General features: G+C 55.0%; 7 protein-coding genes across 7 annotated transcripts; 5 read left to right on the forward strand and 2 right to left on the reverse strand.

Moving 5' to 3' along the window:
- Nucleotides 1-550: 550 nt before the first annotated feature.
- Nucleotides 551-1,712, forward strand: AB675_9496 (Polyamine N-acetyltransferase 1; the record flags this gene model as incomplete). Its single annotated transcript, XM_018150034.1, has 3 exons — nucleotides 551-1,018; nucleotides 1,150-1,626; nucleotides 1,680-1,712. 3 exons carry the CDS (start codon nucleotides 551-553, stop codon nucleotides 1,710-1,712), a joined length of 978 nt encoding a protein of 325 aa, XP_018002444.1.
- Nucleotides 1,713-2,692: 980 nt separating this feature from the next.
- Nucleotides 2,693-3,303, reverse strand: AB675_9497 (uncharacterized protein; the record flags this gene model as incomplete). Its single annotated transcript, XM_018150035.1, has 2 exons — nucleotides 2,693-3,136; nucleotides 3,238-3,303. The coding sequence occupies 2 exons, from the start codon at nucleotides 3,301-3,303 to the stop codon at nucleotides 2,693-2,695; spliced, it is 510 nt and encodes a 169-aa protein (XP_018002489.1).
- A 366-nt stretch (nucleotides 3,304-3,669) lies between these two features.
- AB675_9498 (putative enoyl-CoA hydratase, mitochondrial) lies at nucleotides 3,670-4,544 on the reverse strand (the record flags this gene model as incomplete). Its single annotated transcript, XM_018150036.1, has 2 exons — nucleotides 3,670-4,276; nucleotides 4,297-4,544. 2 exons carry the CDS (start codon nucleotides 4,542-4,544, stop codon nucleotides 3,670-3,672), a joined length of 855 nt encoding a protein of 284 aa, XP_018002525.1.
- Nucleotides 4,545-5,139: 595 nt separating this feature from the next.
- AB675_9499 (DNA damage-inducible protein 1) lies at nucleotides 5,140-8,113 on the forward strand (the record flags this gene model as incomplete). Its single annotated transcript, XM_018150037.1, has 4 exons — nucleotides 5,140-5,208; nucleotides 5,294-5,717; nucleotides 5,772-5,847; nucleotides 6,775-8,113. 4 exons carry the CDS (start codon nucleotides 5,140-5,142, stop codon nucleotides 8,111-8,113), a joined length of 1,908 nt encoding a protein of 635 aa, XP_018002468.1.
- Nucleotides 8,114-9,374: 1,261 nt separating this feature from the next.
- AB675_9500 (Fumarylacetoacetate hydrolase domain-containing-like protein) lies at nucleotides 9,375-10,461 on the forward strand (the record flags this gene model as incomplete). The annotated part of the gene is made up of 4 exons (XM_018150040.1): nucleotides 9,375-9,560; nucleotides 9,613-9,690; nucleotides 9,747-9,792; nucleotides 9,842-10,461. 4 exons carry the CDS (start codon nucleotides 9,375-9,377, stop codon nucleotides 10,459-10,461), a joined length of 930 nt encoding a protein of 309 aa, XP_018002374.1.
- Nucleotides 10,462-12,039: 1,578 nt separating this feature from the next.
- AB675_9501 (uncharacterized protein) lies at nucleotides 12,040-14,123 on the forward strand (the record flags this gene model as incomplete). The annotated part of the gene is made up of 2 exons (XM_018150041.1): nucleotides 12,040-12,175; nucleotides 12,238-14,123. The coding sequence occupies 2 exons, from the start codon at nucleotides 12,040-12,042 to the stop codon at nucleotides 14,121-14,123; spliced, it is 2,022 nt and encodes a 673-aa protein (XP_018002294.1).
- Nucleotides 14,124-14,735: 612 nt separating this feature from the next.
- AB675_9502 (General negative regulator of transcription subunit 2) lies at nucleotides 14,736-16,737 on the forward strand (the record flags this gene model as incomplete). The annotated part of the gene is made up of 2 exons (XM_018150042.1): nucleotides 14,736-15,165; nucleotides 15,221-16,737. 2 exons carry the CDS (start codon nucleotides 14,736-14,738, stop codon nucleotides 16,735-16,737), a joined length of 1,947 nt encoding a protein of 648 aa, XP_018002459.1.
- Nucleotides 16,738-16,877: the final 140 nt, after the last annotated feature.

The following is a 16,877-nucleotide window of genomic DNA, read 5'->3' on the forward strand; positions in this document are numbered from 1 at the left end:
CCTTTCGGCCTTGCACCATCTGATTGTAACAAAGCACCGTATAAGAGCCTCGATCCTTCGCAGATAAGGGGACGGTGGGTGGGGGAGGTGGTGGGGAGGAGGTGGCCGCGTCGCGGCCACCTCCTCCTCACCACCTCAAGCGAGCGAAGCGAGCGATTTCCTGGTCGCGCCGCAGGCGCTCCCTATAGGGAAGGGAGGGTTGAAGTACGGGCAGCGAGTTCTAAAGTGCGGACGATGGAATGCAGCAGTTGTGCATTTTTGGGCAAGTTGAACCCGTGGGAGTGACGCTCGCAAAAGCAACTCAGATCTACGCCGATTTGAGTTGACCAATCAAAACCTAGTGGTGATTGACCGGGAGAAATTTCGAGTCTGCTGGTAGTGCTTGCCTTTGATGACTTTCAGGCCTTGGTTCTTTCTCTTGTGCTTGTGCTTGTCACAATCATCGATCCAGACATTATATCAGACATTCGCAAAGTTGCGTGTAGACTAGTCTTCACTACACAACTGCATAGCCGCTCCCATACCCATCAGTCACCGAGATCACTTGACCATGTCAACAAATAGCCAATCAGAAGGCATTGAAAACCAAAACCCAAGTCAAAGCCCGCCCTGGAATCCAACACCTCCGAATTCACACAACAAGGACGGCGAGATCGTCGACGACGACGACGATTACGTCGATATCAGCGACGAGGACACTGAGATGCGAGACGCCGACACCAACCAATCAAGACGACCTGGAGGAAGCACAAAAGACGATCTAGATCTCCACCGCCTCTCCGCAAACTCTGCCGACCACGATCTTGACGACAGTTCTGACGAGGAACACGAATCCATGGCAAATCATCCGTTGCTGAGTATGTTGACTGGGAGGATGGGACAGCGTAGACGCGGTAGTACGCATAAGTGGGATTCGTTGCATCCTGTCACGGGAGTGTTGAGTGTTGGGAATGTGGACGATTGTACTAGGTTGGAGGATCAGGTGTTTCCTGAGGAGGAGCGCTGCTCGCGTGAGAAGGTATGATGACCCCAGCCTAGACCATGAGCCTGCAAGCGCAGCTATGGGTCATTGACGCTCGATACTGCTGTTGAGCACGGGTCACGTGCTCACTTTTCTCACTACGAACAATGCTGACTTGGGGTGAACAGTTCGAATACCGCCTCGCAAGATGTCCAGAACTCAGTCTAGGTCTCTTCTCCCGCCCGACAGAAAGCGAAGCACCTGGCACAGCCGGCGACGCGAAGCGCCGACTCATCGCGCACGTTGTCGCTACACGAAGCCCAAGTCCGAGCGTGACCGACGCCAGTATGGCGCTGCCGGCCGACTGGAAGCACCGCAGATCATCACTACCCGCCCCAGGACAATCGGACTCGGAGCCACAGGGTCACCAAGAGCAAGGAGGCACCATTTGTGTCCACTCGTTGGCGGTTGCGAAAGAGCATCAGGGCATGGGTCTGGGCACGGTGCTGATGAAGTCGTATATTCAGCGGATCAAGGACTCGAAGTGTGCTGAGCGAATGGCTCTTCTTGCGCATGATCACCTCGTTAGCTTCTACACGAGTCTGGGGTTTCAGGACATGGGGCCGAGCGCTGCGACTTTTGGTGGGGGAAATTGGAATAATATGGTATGTTGGAAGCTTTTTGAAAGCTGCTGAGCGGGCACTGACATTCGATTTAGATCATGGAGTTCACGAACGAAGACGAGGACTAGACACCCAAGACGAGACGGAGACGTAGGCCCGACTGGCGCTCATTCCGACGTCTTGCTGCGGCTTACGGCTTGTGAGCATTGGCAGCAGTGCATCACATGGCGAGCTCTGGAAAAAATTGGATGCATAGAGGTGTGCGGCAACGATCACGACGAAACGTTCGGGAAGGTACAGTCTGATTGCGATATCCACGGTTTTGGCCATGACGGTCTTGTTGCGTTAGAAATTCATTCGTTCGATGCATGCTCGGTCTGAAGCCCAAATTCTAGCCGGGTCGATGCCAGAATGGGAATTTGCACTAGAACGGCCGAATCCTATCCGCGTCCGCATAGGGCCCGTGTGCGTGCCTCATCTCGCAACCTGCTATATATCCGTGTAGCTGAGAATGACTGAGCAAACTTGCATAATGCATAGCCGTAGTAACAGCGTCGACACGATTGGTTGGGCAGCAAAATGGAGCAGGAACAGATCGGGCTTGGCGCAGTCGGTTACGCTTTCCCGGGAATTTCCTTGACTGCCTCTCTCCGCCTTTGCCATCTTGATATCGTCGATTGAATGAAATATCCCGCATCTCCGGTTCAGTCATGTCTTCACTTCCTCAAATACACAGGGCCCATCCGTGAGGATACCAGAGTGATTTTCAACTGAAGAAGTTGCTGCGCCGGGCACTTGAAAAGCTGACCAGCCCCGAACGCCAGACCAAAGTCAAACCTTCTCCGCGTTGCCGACCGTTGCCCGAAACACCATGTCACAACCTTGAAGCAACCCACCTCACGCCCGCTTGTGTTCACGACGTTCTCCGACTTCATTCTTCGAACCTTTTTTACCTCTTCCAAGCGAGCGAACGACTTCACGAGCCTCACTTCATAGCTGTACAACCGCCGCGGACATCCACTGTCCACAAAAGCAATACCTGGACCGCTTCTCAACCCTCACCAGACACAACACACCAACGATGGCACCAAGCCGCAGCCCGTTCTTCTCAAACTTCTTCTCCGCCTTCCGCGCCCCGCACACCTCCCACATACCCCACAGCGAAGACCGTCACCGCCTCAGTGAGCACCACCACTTCCGCCACAACCACAAACTCCGCCTCCACCACCTCCCAACCCCGAACAATAACCACAAAAACCTCCGACTCAATCGCCGCACAAACAGCGCTCACATCCCCCACAACCCGCACAACAACAAACACACCCTTCAGCCCGACCTCCACAACCCGCTCATACGGCGCCCCTCCACTCTCAAGATCACCCGGAACATCCTCGCCAGGCGGAAACGGCGCACATACACCCACACAATTGAACCGAGGGCGACAGCGGAGAGGCAGCGATAGCTCGAACTCGAGTGGCGGCTTCATGGACGCGTTGGGGAGCGGAGAGAAGTGGTATGTTGGTGGAAGGAATGGGAATGGGGACGAGACGTTCTATCGGTTGGGGCTGGTGCAGAAGGGGGCGGGGAAGAGGGTCAGTAGTTTGGATCGGTTGAGTCTTTGAGTGGGGAGGCAGGATTCTGCGGGGAAATGACGGGGGATTGCTGGGCTGTAGGACCGAAGCCGGGCTGGACTAGGAACGGATTGATCAAAGCAGACATGGATGCACGAGGGACAGGCTGAGCTCGATTATGACGGCAGCGTTATTCGGAAGGGTTATCACATAGGGACGGCCACCATTGCTTTTCAGTGCGGGACGGACGGCTTCGTCAGGGTGGGCTTTCATATGTACATACATGCTTACAGCAGAGCACGGTAGAAATGGCCGAAAAGCTTGCAAGTCAAACAGTAACAGGCTCGGAGAACGATTCCTGAGAATGTGGCTTTCGAATCAAAAACGCTGATCTACAATTTCCTGTCTATACCTCCCTGGCGAGCAGTCCAGTTCCGCTTCCGCCCCGAGGCCAGGGAAACATACTTCCTGCAGGCGCACCATACTATCCCGTCCGTCATGCAGCCAGAGCTCGTCATGAATGCGTCCACTCCGCCTTCTTCTTCTCCGCAAACGCCTTCATCCCAACCTTCTGATCCTGACTTCCAAACAACCCATGAAACACCCTCCTTTCAAACTCCACGCCTTCCCTCAAACTCAACTCTTGCGACTTGTTGACGACTTCTTTCGCTGCTACGACGGCGACCTTGCTGTACCGCGCAATCTTCTCTGCTGTGTCCAGCGCTCCGTTGATCAATTCTTCATGCGTCTCGAATGCCTTTGCGACCAAGCCGTACTTTTCTGCGTCGGCGCCGGAGAAGCTGTTGCCGGTGAGGATCAACTCCATGGCTTTTGATTTGCCGATGGCGCGGGTGAGGCGTTGTGAGCCGCCGGCGCCGGGGATCGTGCCGAGTTTGATTTCTGGTTGCCCGAAGTTGGCGGTCTTTGTGCTGTAGAGGATGTCGCACATCATTGCCAGCTCGCAGCCTCCGCCCAAGGCGTGGCCGCTTACGGCGGCGATGACGGGTTTTCGCAGGGTTGTTATTGTGGACCAGGGCGCGATGAAGTTGTTTGTATATGCTTCGCTGAAAGTGAGGGTGGCCATCTCCTTGATATCTGCGCCGGCGGCGAAGGCGCGTTCGCTGCCGGTTAGGAGTATTACTGAGACATCTGGGTCCGCCTCGTGGGCTGCGAGGGCGGAGTTGAGTTCGACGAAGAGGGCGGAGGAGAGGGCGTGAGGCTTTCGGCCGGTTTAGGGTGATTTGTGCGACGCCGGGTCGGGGGGTGGGAGAGGATGATGTTTTCGTATGTGGCAGAGGAGGTGGAGGAGAAGCGTGGGAGGGTTGCGGGGGAGAAGGGGCGGCGGAGGGCGGTCGCTGCTGGGCGGGCGAGGCGGTTGAGGAGTGGCATGGCTGCGGTGGGTAGTGATGGGTGAGGGGCGAGTGTACTATACAAGAGCAGTCGCCGAAAGAGAAGAGTGAAGCTCGTCAAGCGACCGGTGAATTTATTGAATTTCAGGTACAGCCCGTAGGACTGGGGAAACGGAAATCGAAATCCCTCCGCAGCTGCCCGCAGATCCCTCGGCTTCGGATATCCTGCACGTGATTTCGTCCTTGATTTAAAGCTCGCCAGGAGAAAAGGTCCTTGATTCCGGCAGGCTCGACTTCCAACGGACCTGTAAAGTTTTGGGGAGAACGTGTCTTTTCGAGAAATTTGAATTGCGCCTGCGCCTCCCTCTCCTTCTCGCGTCAACATCATTTTGAGTGTGCCTGCTTACCTTCAAGTCACTCACTGCTCGTCGCTGACGTTGAATTTCTTTCACGTTGCTGAGGGTTTGTTTGCGACATCTGAGAGAGTCACTGTGCAACACTTTGTTCGACGCGGAGAAGAGGCGTTCAGGCGAAGGGCAACTAGCTGGGATTGACGCCCAACCAACCTCTCGCCTCTTCTATCTGCTGTCGCACCTGATTACTGCTCTGACCAAACGTACGATTGAAAAGGCAACATGGACGGCCCCGAGCCAGAGACGACGCCCTTCGACGCCATCCAGCTGCAGGGCAACAAGCTCGTACGGGTATGTTGAATGTCCCACCTACCAGCGACCCTTCCACGGCGAGCCCAAAGACCTCGGACAGCATAGCTAATACACCTCACACCAGATCTACCAATCCTACCTCGACGCCTCAACCCCCTACACCCCGCACCGCTGGGGCGTCACCATCCTCCTCCTAACCGCCTTCTTCGTCCGCATCCTCCTCGTCCAAGGCTGGTACATCGTCGCCTACTGCCTCGGTATCTACCTCCTCAACCTCTTCCTCGCCTTCCTCCAGCCCAAATTCGACCCTTCCCTGAACCTCGAGTCCACTGAAGATGAGGGTTTGGAGGGTGGGCAAAGCAGTCTGCCAACGAAAGCGGACGAGGAGTTTCGACCGTTTATCAGGCGGTTGCCGGAGTTTAAGTTCTGGCATAGTGCGACAAGGGCGGTGGTGATTGGGCTGTTTTGTACGTTTTTTGAGATTTTTAATCTGCCGGTTTTCTGGCCTGTGTTGGTGGTTTATTGGTTGATTTTGCTGGTTTTGACTAGTGAGTATACACCCCATGAGGGTCGAGGCGAGAGAGGTACTGACGATGTGGCAGTGAGGAGACAGCTTCAGCATATGATCAAGTATCGGTATGTGCCCTTCAGTTTTGGGAAGGCGAAATATGGTGCGAAGTGAGAAGGGGAGGCAAAAGCTGCATCGGGGAGGCCTGTGGTGAGGTCTGGTGGCGCTTGCATGGCATTGCGACGAGAAGCTGCCTCGGATCGCATTGAGAGGGCTCTCTTGCAGCGGAATGTGGTCTATTTTGGCAGCCCAGTACGAACCGAGAACACGCAGCATCTACGCAAGCATTCACCAGATGCTTGCGCTATGTAGACCCCGAAGCAGTCCTGCGAACACCATAGCGGTATCACCACCGTACGAGTATCATATGCCCGCAAGCAATCACGAAGCCTTCCGTTGCTGTACCTACTAGACCATCTCAAAACATTAATTTTCGCACAAGATGGTGGCTACGACATGTACCAATAATGCCGCCTGCAGTAGTATGATGAGAGACCTGACATGATGGGTACATCTCGTAGACCGAGTGAACGACGTGCGTCTTGACAGAATACTTCTACGATCTCAACTCAAATACCCACGGACAAGGGCAGAAACGAAAGCAGCTGATGGTAACAGAAGGCAAACACAAGGCAAACAGCAGGCGCAAGTGGACGATTCCGGTAGTAGGCGCTAGACGGGCCCTGGATTAGGCGACATCGGCAAGTGCGTCATGCCTAATGAACAAATAATCTGTTTGATGCTCTGCAATTCCATCGACCACGCCACCACTGTAATCCAAACACTCACGGACAGGCGTTACGGTGTCGGGTTCGGTTCCTTTCTTTTGTGCTTCATCTTGCAAGCCTCTCTGGCATAGATTTCTCAATCCACTGCTCACGACTCTGCGTCTGCAACTCCATTGAAACGGTAGTGCCAATTGTCAGCCATCAGGTCACCATTCTCTCAAGATGTAAGTCCTGCAGACGCCTTGACATTTTTGCAACCGACTCAGCGCCATATCCGGCCGAAGATCCATGATGCTGACAGACCACCAGGCTGCTCATGATATCCGTCATCTTCTCGAACGTCCAACTCAACTTCCCTGACTCGGGGCTCCTCACACTCGATGTCCCACCAGATCTCACACTCCAAGACCTCCGAGCACTGATCGAGAGCGAGACAGGTGCGCCAGCCCAGATTCAGACACTCGAAAGAGAGGGTCAAGCTCTACAAGACGCTAGCCAGACGTTGCGTCAACTTGGCATTAATCACAATGACATACTGGGTCTACGTGTAACACGGCCGCAACAGCCTCAGCAAGGTGGTCAACCACGAGCACCAAATCCAGCTGCAAGACAGGCATCGGAACAACTTCGTCAACAGCTACTGACCAACCCGGCTATGCAAGGACAGGTCCGCCAAGTAGCACCCGAATTGGTCGAAGCCATCGCAGATCCTGCTCGGTTTGAGCGGCTATTCACAGAGCGGGAGCGCCGGGTGCGGGAAGAGCAGAGACGAGCCCAGGAGGAAATCGATAGACTCGACAACGACACCAACAATCCCGACTCTCAAGCAGAAATCCTACGACGTATCAGACAGCAGGTGATTGCAAAGAACCAAGAAGAGGCTTTTGAACAGAATCCAGAGTCATTCGGTACCGTCACAATGCTGTACATCGATGTCCTGATAAACGGAGTACCCATCAAGGCATTTGTCGATTCAGGCGCACAGAAGACCATCATGAGTCCCAGTGCAGCGGAAAAGTGCGGCGTTTCACATTTGATTGACGAAAAATGGGGCGGCATTGCACGAGGCGTTGGTACAGCAAAGATCCTCGGACGAGTACATCATGCGATCATGCAGTTTGGCGACTACGAGGCTCCGGCAAGCTTCATGGTCATGGAGGGAAAGGACGTCGAGCTACTGCTGGGTCTCGATATGCTGAAGCGCCATCAGATGTGTATCGACTTGCAGGAGAATTGTCTGAAAGTACTGGGCACCAAGATCGAATTTCTACCAGAGCATCAACTGCCGAAGATGATGGACAACATTCTGGAGAACGAGCCGAAAGTAGCAGGTCCGGGGGGCTCAACAATCGGTACAGAGACCGGCACCATACTGCCTCCTGGACACTCAGCCAATACGTCTTCGAAATCACCGGCCGCTGCATCAGGGTCTGCCCCACATGCGGCATCATCATCGTCAGCACAAAATCCATCACAACCGCAGACTCAGACTCAGTCACAAAGGCCGGCCCAGCGCTCAAATCAGATCACTGAAGAAAAGATCAACACGGTGATGCAGCATGGCAGCTGCGATCGTGCCCAAGCCGTTGCACTGTTGGAGGCAGCAGGAGGCAATCCTGAACTTGCTCTTGGACTGCTGTTCAATTAGATGGAGGGGTACAGTGTCGTAAATAGCGAGACAGATCCAGGCGCTTCAGCGCTCTTACTAGGCACAGATCCTACAATGATCCAATCTACAATCATCCAGTTTTACGACTCAACCTGCCAGTGACGCTTACTCAAAGTGAGGCTTACCTCAAGCCTGTCAATCAATCGGCAGAGAACATTCTCGTGGCTTCAGGCGCTCTTCCTGGCTGGGCAATCTACGGAATCAGCGAAATGGTCCTGGCGCAACATGGGGGAGCATTCATGGCCGCCGATCCGATTTAAGGACGGCAATGGGGAGGTGGCGGGCCCGAAGGGGCTATCACCTTCACACGGCCGTCTCGCGAGCGAAGCGAGCATTAGGCTGAGGCCGTGAGGCCGGAAGCAGCTCCCGGGGATGGTGAGTGGGGGAGGCGGTGGGGAGGAGGCGGCCCTTCCGGGCCGCCACCTCCTCACCGCCATAGGCGAGCGAAGCGAGCAATATCCTGGTCGCGCCGCAGGCGCTCCCTATAGAGAAGCGAGTATGGGAGTGCGCACAGGTGGGGGTGAGTGAGTGAAGCGAATTGAGTCCAGGTCGCGCTGGCTCGGCACTCGACAGTCCCGCTTGGTGCAGCGCAGGTGGAGGGTCAGGTCAGATACGGGGGCGGAAAAGCTTGTCTCATGATCGTCGGTTCGTTTGTACCGCCCCAGTGATCTTCGCTCGTCAATCCTTGTTCGTTCTCGAAGCGAGAAACCCACTGGGGAAGAATTGTAAAACACCTGTCGCGGCGGCAGGCTCGTGCGGATTCGTCATCTATATGGTGGCCGGCGAACAAATGGTGAGCCGCCGCGACTTGCCCACAGCCTGCGGCAATACTGAGCTGCCTAGAAAACCCTATACGTCTTTGACTTTGCCCTCTGGGTCGAGCTTGAGTTGCCGACTTACCACAACCGCATAATTTTTGGCCCCGATTACCCAGACAGTACTCAGTGAAAGGTGCTCGATTGCCGACTGGATGGGTGCGGGAGGTGGTGCGCCCCGCGAACGTAGCGCGTATTTGGCTGAAGGCTGCGAGGCCAGAAGCAGCGCCGGTGCCCTGAGACACGCCACACGGCTATTGAGCAGCAACCATGGCGAGCATTGCGGTGTCCGTGAGTCAATGATGTAGCTTGCATCACACCAAGCGATCGTTGTGACTGAGCGACGAACAAGTCTCTTAAAACTTCGGCCGTATTAGCATCATTCAGACTGCACGGTGCCACTCAACTTGGAAAGCTTTCCTACGATGGCAGACTTCAGGAAGCTCATTCGATTCAAGGATGCCTCGGGTCAGGTGTACTACGGCGAGGCCGGAGATCTCAAAGACATCACCCAAGACGGTCTCCTGGGTGCTGATGTGCCTATATTTGAAGGCCAGAATCCGTGGACTCCAGGCTTTGTCCTGACGGAGAGCCGGAGGACGATCTCAGAGGTATGTTTCCTTCAAGCGAAATTTCGAACTTCTAGTCTCACACACGCTTCAGGTCTTGGCTCCCATCGAACATGTGCCGATATTCTACTGTGTCGGGCTGAACTACAAAGACCACGTCAAAGAAGCTGGAGTAGGCGAATCATCAGGAGATATTTTTGTCGTACGATTGCTAAAAAGACTCACAAGGCAATCGCCCCAGGAGAATATCCCTTGATCTTCACTAAGCCAACCGGTAAGGCTTTAACCCCCTGCGCAACCTGAGTAGCCTGTTGACAAGCTAGGCGCGGCTGCCGGTCCATTTGAGGACATACCGGTCCATCCAGAGGCACACGACTTGGATTACGAGGTTTGTTCCTACATGCAACACTCTGCCTTCTCAACGAATTCTCGATCTAACCGAGATATTTTACAACCACAGGTTGAGTTCTCCATTGTCATCGGCAAGAAATGCAAGAACGTGTCCGCGACCGACGACCCATTCCAGTATGTACTTGGCTATACCGCTGGAAACGACCTATCTTCCAGGTTCTGGCAGCAGCCGCACAGAGGCAATGGTCAACCGGGTATTGCGAAATCATTTGACAAATTCGCCCCAATTGGGCCGGTGATCACCTCGACCAAGGTGATAACCGACTCAAAAGCCCTAAGTGTCAAGACATTCGTGAACGGTGAACAGCGTCAGGACGGCGGTACGGATGACTGGTACTTTGATGTCCCCTGCATTATCCGTCATCTGAGTCGTGGCGTTACGCTGCAGCCGGGGACTGTCATTATGACGGGAACTCCTAGTGGGGTTGCTGCTTACCGGAAGCCGCCGCTTTGGCTCCAGGATCAGGATGTTCTGGAGACACAGATCGAGAATATTGGGACCATGAGGAATAGGATAATCTTTGAGAAATGAGTATCGTTTGGGAGATCGGGGTGGGTGGGGGAGATGGTGGGCAGGCGGTGGGCCCAAAGGGCCACCGCTTCTACACTACCTCTGGCGAGCGCAGCGAGCAAGTTAATGGGTCGCGCCGCAGGCGTTCCCTGTAGGAGGTCAAGGAGGGCGAGCACTGAATGTGAGAGAGGGCGAGCACTGAAGGTGCAGTGGGAACGAGTATTATATTGCGCTACACATGAGTTGTGGAGGGCGCTGTTCTTTCCGCTTTGTAGCTGACAAGACTCGTCTTCTGGCTCTGTTGCTTTGTGTTCGATCTTGCTCACGATCGCGAGTGAGGTGCGGATCTGGGACATTGTGGGCAAGAGTTGTGTTGGTTAGGGAGAGTCATAGGTGCGGGGATTAGCCAACAGAGACGTGTAGGCAGGGCGGCCACATGTAGAGGAGGTTCTGGCTGTCTTGAGTTCCGGATGCTGCTGGGAACGGTGTGAGGTACTCGCGCGGCTTGATGCATGAAGGATGGCCTTCATGATGGCCATCCTTCATGTTGTCGAGGACACTGGTGAGAGCGAGGATTGATCGCGAGTTGCCTCGAAGCCTGGACGCTGGTGCCGACAAGACTCACAACGTAATTGAGCTTTTAGGTCCAGATTGAGATGTAGACGAGATCTTCTCAAACCTCAGAAGTCTTCCTTGGCTTGTACATACCTGTGAATATCCATCCCTGATTCGTGTTGCCCAGCTATCTTCACTTCATACATACCTAGGTACATAGGTAGCATGTCGAGGCCATGACGGCGTAAGTACTGAAATCGCACTCGGCCGACTCGGCCGACTTGCAAACCGTGCCAACAAGCCAAGGCAGGGTTTGAGACGTCCCCGAATAGTCCCCGACGAGCTCCAGTTGATCCCCGAAATCGAACGCTCGCCAATCCCGCTTGGTGCATATGTAGTGGAAAGTCAGATACGGGCGGAAAAGCTTGTCTCGTGATTTTTCGTGGTTCTCATTGCTTTGGACCCCATATCTTCATTTTCTATCCTCGTACATTTAGGAAGCGAGCAGACTACCGGCAAGTAACGATTTATCGTGGAGGCAAGCGCCTGCCGATTCGTCACATATGTGACGGCCGGGAAAGAGCACGGTCAAAGGCTGAAATGATTGGTAGGGCCTGCCATGGTCAACACTTGCTACGTAACTTCCCCAGACACGCCTACGAGTTTAGTCTCAGATTCATGCTGGACATTGAACTTTTCGATCGCCTTTGAAGCCCCTTCGTCGGGCTCATTCGCCACCTGAACGAGATCGCTATCGATGCTTGCAGCAAATTACCTTGTCAATGCGACGACAAGGATGGCGGCAAGGATTCCATCTCATCAAGACGTGCACTAGACAGCTGGCTAACACACCGGCCTGTGCACCTGGCGACGAGCACTTCAAGGGTCTGCAGTATGGCACACATACTAAGTTGCAGGAGCGCCTCTGTCAGTGATGCTCGACGGCTCGCTCTTGAGTCTTTTGTAGCTCACGAGCAGCTGTCAGCAGCACGTCCTCGCAACAAAGAACCTTCTCGTGGTCCGGCCGAGTGAGTGAGTACAACAATGAGTTATACTTCGGTCGGCCAGACGGACGGTGACGATGCTGCCACTCCAAAAGGACAAACACCGCTCGTGTTCTCAAACTCGATACCTGGTGGCAGCGGTGACGGTAGACCACAAGGGACCAGGAAGCGTCAAGGTAGGCATTGTGCCAGTGGCAGCATAAAAGTGTGACTTGTGCTAACGATATGTCCACCTCAGTACCTTTCCTGAAAAGAATTACCACAGGCTCAAGCCTCCAAAAACTTCGAAGCAATCCGTATGAGCACGAACCAGATGAAAAGCATGCGGCTTCACAAACCCCCACCAAAGATGCCTCAACGACCCGCTACTTCTCGCACAAACGTCAGGCCCTCCGCGTCTTCATCTCCTGCTTCCGCATCTGGCTATGGACAGTCCTAGCATGCGCACTCCTCGCCGGCACACTCGCCGGCTTCTCCAGCTTCAATTTCTTGCGTCGGCAGCTTCGGTACACCTTCAACGCCTTGATCACTCTGCTATCCGTTCTTCTTGGACTGGCGTTTGCGGCGCAGTTCAAGCGCTTTGCGGAGATGATGAGGTGGCGGATTCTTGCGTCGGAGTATAGGACGATTGAGGAGTTTGAGGAGGTCCTTGGTGTTGATTCGTGGAGGTCGGTGTACAGGCTCATGGTGCGCAGCAGGAGAAAGGGCAGCTGGTTGCCGACTTCGATGCAGGTGCTTGCGTTCTGTTGGTTGGCGCTCTTCATTGCTTTCAACGTGTGCACTGCGCTATTGGGTCTTACGTACTCATTCGAAGTATCCGACAGCTGGGTCTTGATCGACCGAGGCAATGTCAGTGTGGTTGAGCTATCATACCTGGCATCCAGACCGTCCGATGGTTCGGAAGCCAACACGAATCTCGCGTTTCAGCAGAATGCCGCGAACCTGTACGGGCAATCTGGCCAGAACTTTCACGCACCCTGCGCAAACATTACCGACACATGGTTGCCGGATGAGCCAGTCGTATCAACAAATTGCCCGGACGAGACGGACTACTGGTATCGATTCATTGACGTCTCACCCGACAATCCGCAAGCGCGATTCCCGACCGAGCGCACAGTCAATTCTTCAGCCACTTGTGTACCCCTGACAATCGAATACGGCGGATATGCGGGCAATCAGGGCTACATTTCGGAAAACTACACTCGAGACGCGTTGGTGTACTACAATAGTGCGGGCGACTTTCGTTCGATCAGGGTGACCTATGCTGGGACCGGACGAACAACCTACATCGGCGTCACGACAGAAGATATCTGTGGACCTCGCTGCAGCCAAGTGCTGGTGCTGTTGAGCGCCAACAACTACACCCAAGAGATTGCCGAACAATACGGCGTTCCGCGGTTCGCGCCGGAACCCCGGCTGTGGGAGTGCAACAATACAGTCTCACAGGTGACCAACACTGACAAAGGTGGATTCAGCAATGAAACACGACTACAGCTGCCTGACAAGCAGGCTCAGTTGCTTGCTGGCGCTATTGGGTGGTCAGGGATCGATCTCACCTTCGGTAATCAGACAAGGGACTACCAGAACCAAATCAACCCGGGAGACAATCGGTATAATCTCAATGGGACTGCCAGTGCGGCGTACGTGGCGTCAAACTTGATGAGATTCACCACTACGGCGATCGCGGCGATGGATCAGCGCGGGGGGCCGAGGGTCAATATGACGGGTGACTACAGGCCTAGTCCGGCACAGTACCTGCGAGTCGAGTGGCAGTATGCCGGCACTATCCTCGCTGCTGTTCCGGTCATTGAGTTTGTCATGCTGCTCGCGGTGGTGTGGTTTAGCAGCAAGGTTGTTATCTTGGAGCCGAGCTATGTGAAGACAGCGCATTTGATGGAGCCAGTGGTGCAGAAATTGGGGCCGGAGGGCAAGCTGATGACTGTGAAGGAGATTTCGAGGGTGCTGGGTGGTAAGGGATATAAGATTGCGTATAGTGTTAGGTTGGATGATGGTGATTCGGGTGATCACCATGACCGGGGCTTCGTGAGGCAGCTTGATGTCGTTGAGGAGGGTGGGCATGGAGGGAAGATTGGGCGGCAGATGCCTAGTGGTAGATACAGCTAGTTGTAGATATGCCAGGTCAATTCCAGACGTAGCTTGGATTGTGGTGTTGATATCGAGACCTCTGCGTGCCGGTGTCAATCTTGAGATGCCAAGAGTTGCATCCGCGGAAATATGATCCGGTTGTGCCTGCGCCATCTCTCCGCAGCTGAAGCCGCAGGGTCCAAGATTCGAGATCGCGCAAGCGCAGCCAGAGACAGAAGTACATACGTTCAATTTACCACAGTGATATAGCAGACGATCGTTCCAAATTCTATCGTTGGACGGAGGTGTGCGCGACAGTTGCACTCGGGATAGTGCAGACTGACTATGAATCGACCAGGTAAGCCACAATGCCCCCATCTGCGACTGGTGACTTTCGAACGTGACTGCGACTGGACGCTGGCGACGTGAAATGGTGATCAGCGGGGCTGGAGATCTGGACGATGCGGTTCGAAAAGGCTCCGGTGACACGTTGATGAGAGATAAGAGAGAATACTGGAGGGCCGAAAAGGTGCGGTTGCGAAAGAGTGAAGCACGGAAGACACGCTACAAAGAAGGTGGAATATTACAGACGGCTGCAATAGATGTCAGTCTGTGCAGCGGACGATCAGCGTGGCCTCCGGACTATGCAAGATGTCGTCTATAGGCAGCGTAGGCCGTGGCCAGTCGGCAGTCGACACAGATGCGATCGCCCATCAACCTCGAGGCGCGAGTGTCCGCCAACAATCGTTGGCTATCTCATATCTGAGGCACCACGTACCCTGGCTGGGAGAATCCACAATGGACGCTGCCACATTACCGCCCGGACCGCCATCAACCACATACGTCTCAGACCCTGCCTTATCGTTCGCAGAGAACCTCATCCGAAGCATGCAGGCAGCGGTGTACAAAGGCACGCCAACACTACCGTTGACACGAAGCGGACTCAAGCGCCTTCAGTCTAAAGTGACTCGCTTAATCAAACGTGTCCAGTCCTCCAACTTGGCCCCGGGCGACGACAGGATCCTTGACTTGGTCGAAAGGATGAAGACTGCAGGCATCTGGAACGCTCAAGGCACGGCCGGTCAATTGTTACCACTGCTAGACATGATCCATATACTGACTTAAGCCCCCTCCAGGACAACGACCGCTTTCCAACGTCACCAACATGAATCCTCCAAGCACGCAACCACGATCGACGGGTCGAGCACAGCCATCGAAACCCACGATATGGGGTCAGCCGGGCCTCCAAACACAATCGAATACCTCCGCTCGAGATGCATCAATACCAGAAGGTTCATGGGCACAGCAAGCCCAACAGGCACTCGGCACACGAACAACACCACTCGACTTCTCTTCGTCGAGTTTCCCAAGTCTGAATAATGGCGGCGGCGGACCCGCACAAACAACCACCCCATCTAGTGCGTGGCAAGGAGGACCGCCGCAGCAGAGCGAGCCACCACCACGGAGAGGACAGCAGATAGGAGGCTCAAGAACACTCGGCTCGAGGCAACCTCCGCCAGGCTCAACAGCAGATTTCTTTCCCGCCGATCGGTCCGCCGCCACCATGACCAACGGCCCACCAGGGCTACCAGGTCTTGCACCACGACAGTCCGCTCTCAACGACTCCACCGATCTCAGCCGGGTGACATCTCCTGCCGGCATGCCACAAGACTCGCGCTCACCCATCGGACAACATCTCAACGGAACAATCGGCGGAGACCGCCCTCACGCCGACCCCTCTCCAGCATCCGCACAGCAACCCTCCCGCGACCCTTTCGCCCCGTCGACCCACACCTCCACCTTCGAAGCAGCCCCAACCTCCACAACCGCCGACCAGACCCCAGCCGCTCTCCTCTCCACCCTCTCCGAGAAGGACAAATGGGGCATGAAAGGCTACCTCGCCCTCGCCGAAGGTTCCTCCCTCACCTACCGCTCCCTGCTCCGCGGCCAGGACCTCTCCGCCCTAGGTCTGAACATGTCGCAAACCGACTCGCCACTGCTGAGTTCCTACACCGGCCCTTTCGCCATTCCGACGTTACACCACCAACCACCCCTCCGACCACTCGACAGCGAGTTCCACACGCCGGAATGCTACACCGTGAAGAAAGTCGCGCCCCTGAGCAGCCGAATAAACTGTTTCAGTGATGAGACCTTGTTCTACATGTTCTACAGCATGCCCCGTGACTATATCCAAATCCTCGTGGCACAAGAACTCATGGAGCGCAAATGGCGGTATCATGTTCACGAGCAAATGTGGATGATGCGGGACGAGGGAACGACTGTTGCTGCTGGCGCGGGCGGGGCACAGCCAAGTACTGGTGGCGGGCAATACACAACGCTAGAGAACGGGCTGAGTGAGCAGGGGTACTATATTTGGTGGGATAAGGGGTTGTGGAAGAAGGTGAGGAGGGCGTACACGTTGAGGTATGCGGATTTGGATGATATGCCGAATGTCGGGGCGGTGCAGGCACAGGCAGCCTTGGCCCAACAACAGCAGGGGCTCGGCAGAGGAGGAGTGCGGAATACGTCGGGTGGTATGAACGGCACTCTACCCCAGACGCAAGCCAATAATGGGCCAGCCAACGGGATTCCAGGTCTCGACACGCCCACCGCCACCAGCGCGACCGCCAGCACGGCCGCGCGCGGGTTCTAGGAGTATCAATGCCCATCAAGATGTCGGGCGCCTAGTATGCCTCCTCGTTGGGACGGGCAGTGGGTGTGGAGGACGGATCTGAGGACCAGGGGATGCTGGTGCTCGGGATGTCGGATGGGGCAGTGTGTGAGGTGGGCTGT

This window comes from Cyphellophora attinorum (assembly GCF_001299255.1).
Source record: "Cyphellophora attinorum strain CBS 131958 chromosome Unknown Contig7, whole genome shotgun sequence".
NCBI lineage: Eukaryota > Fungi > Ascomycota > Eurotiomycetes > Chaetothyriales > Cyphellophoraceae > Cyphellophora > Cyphellophora attinorum.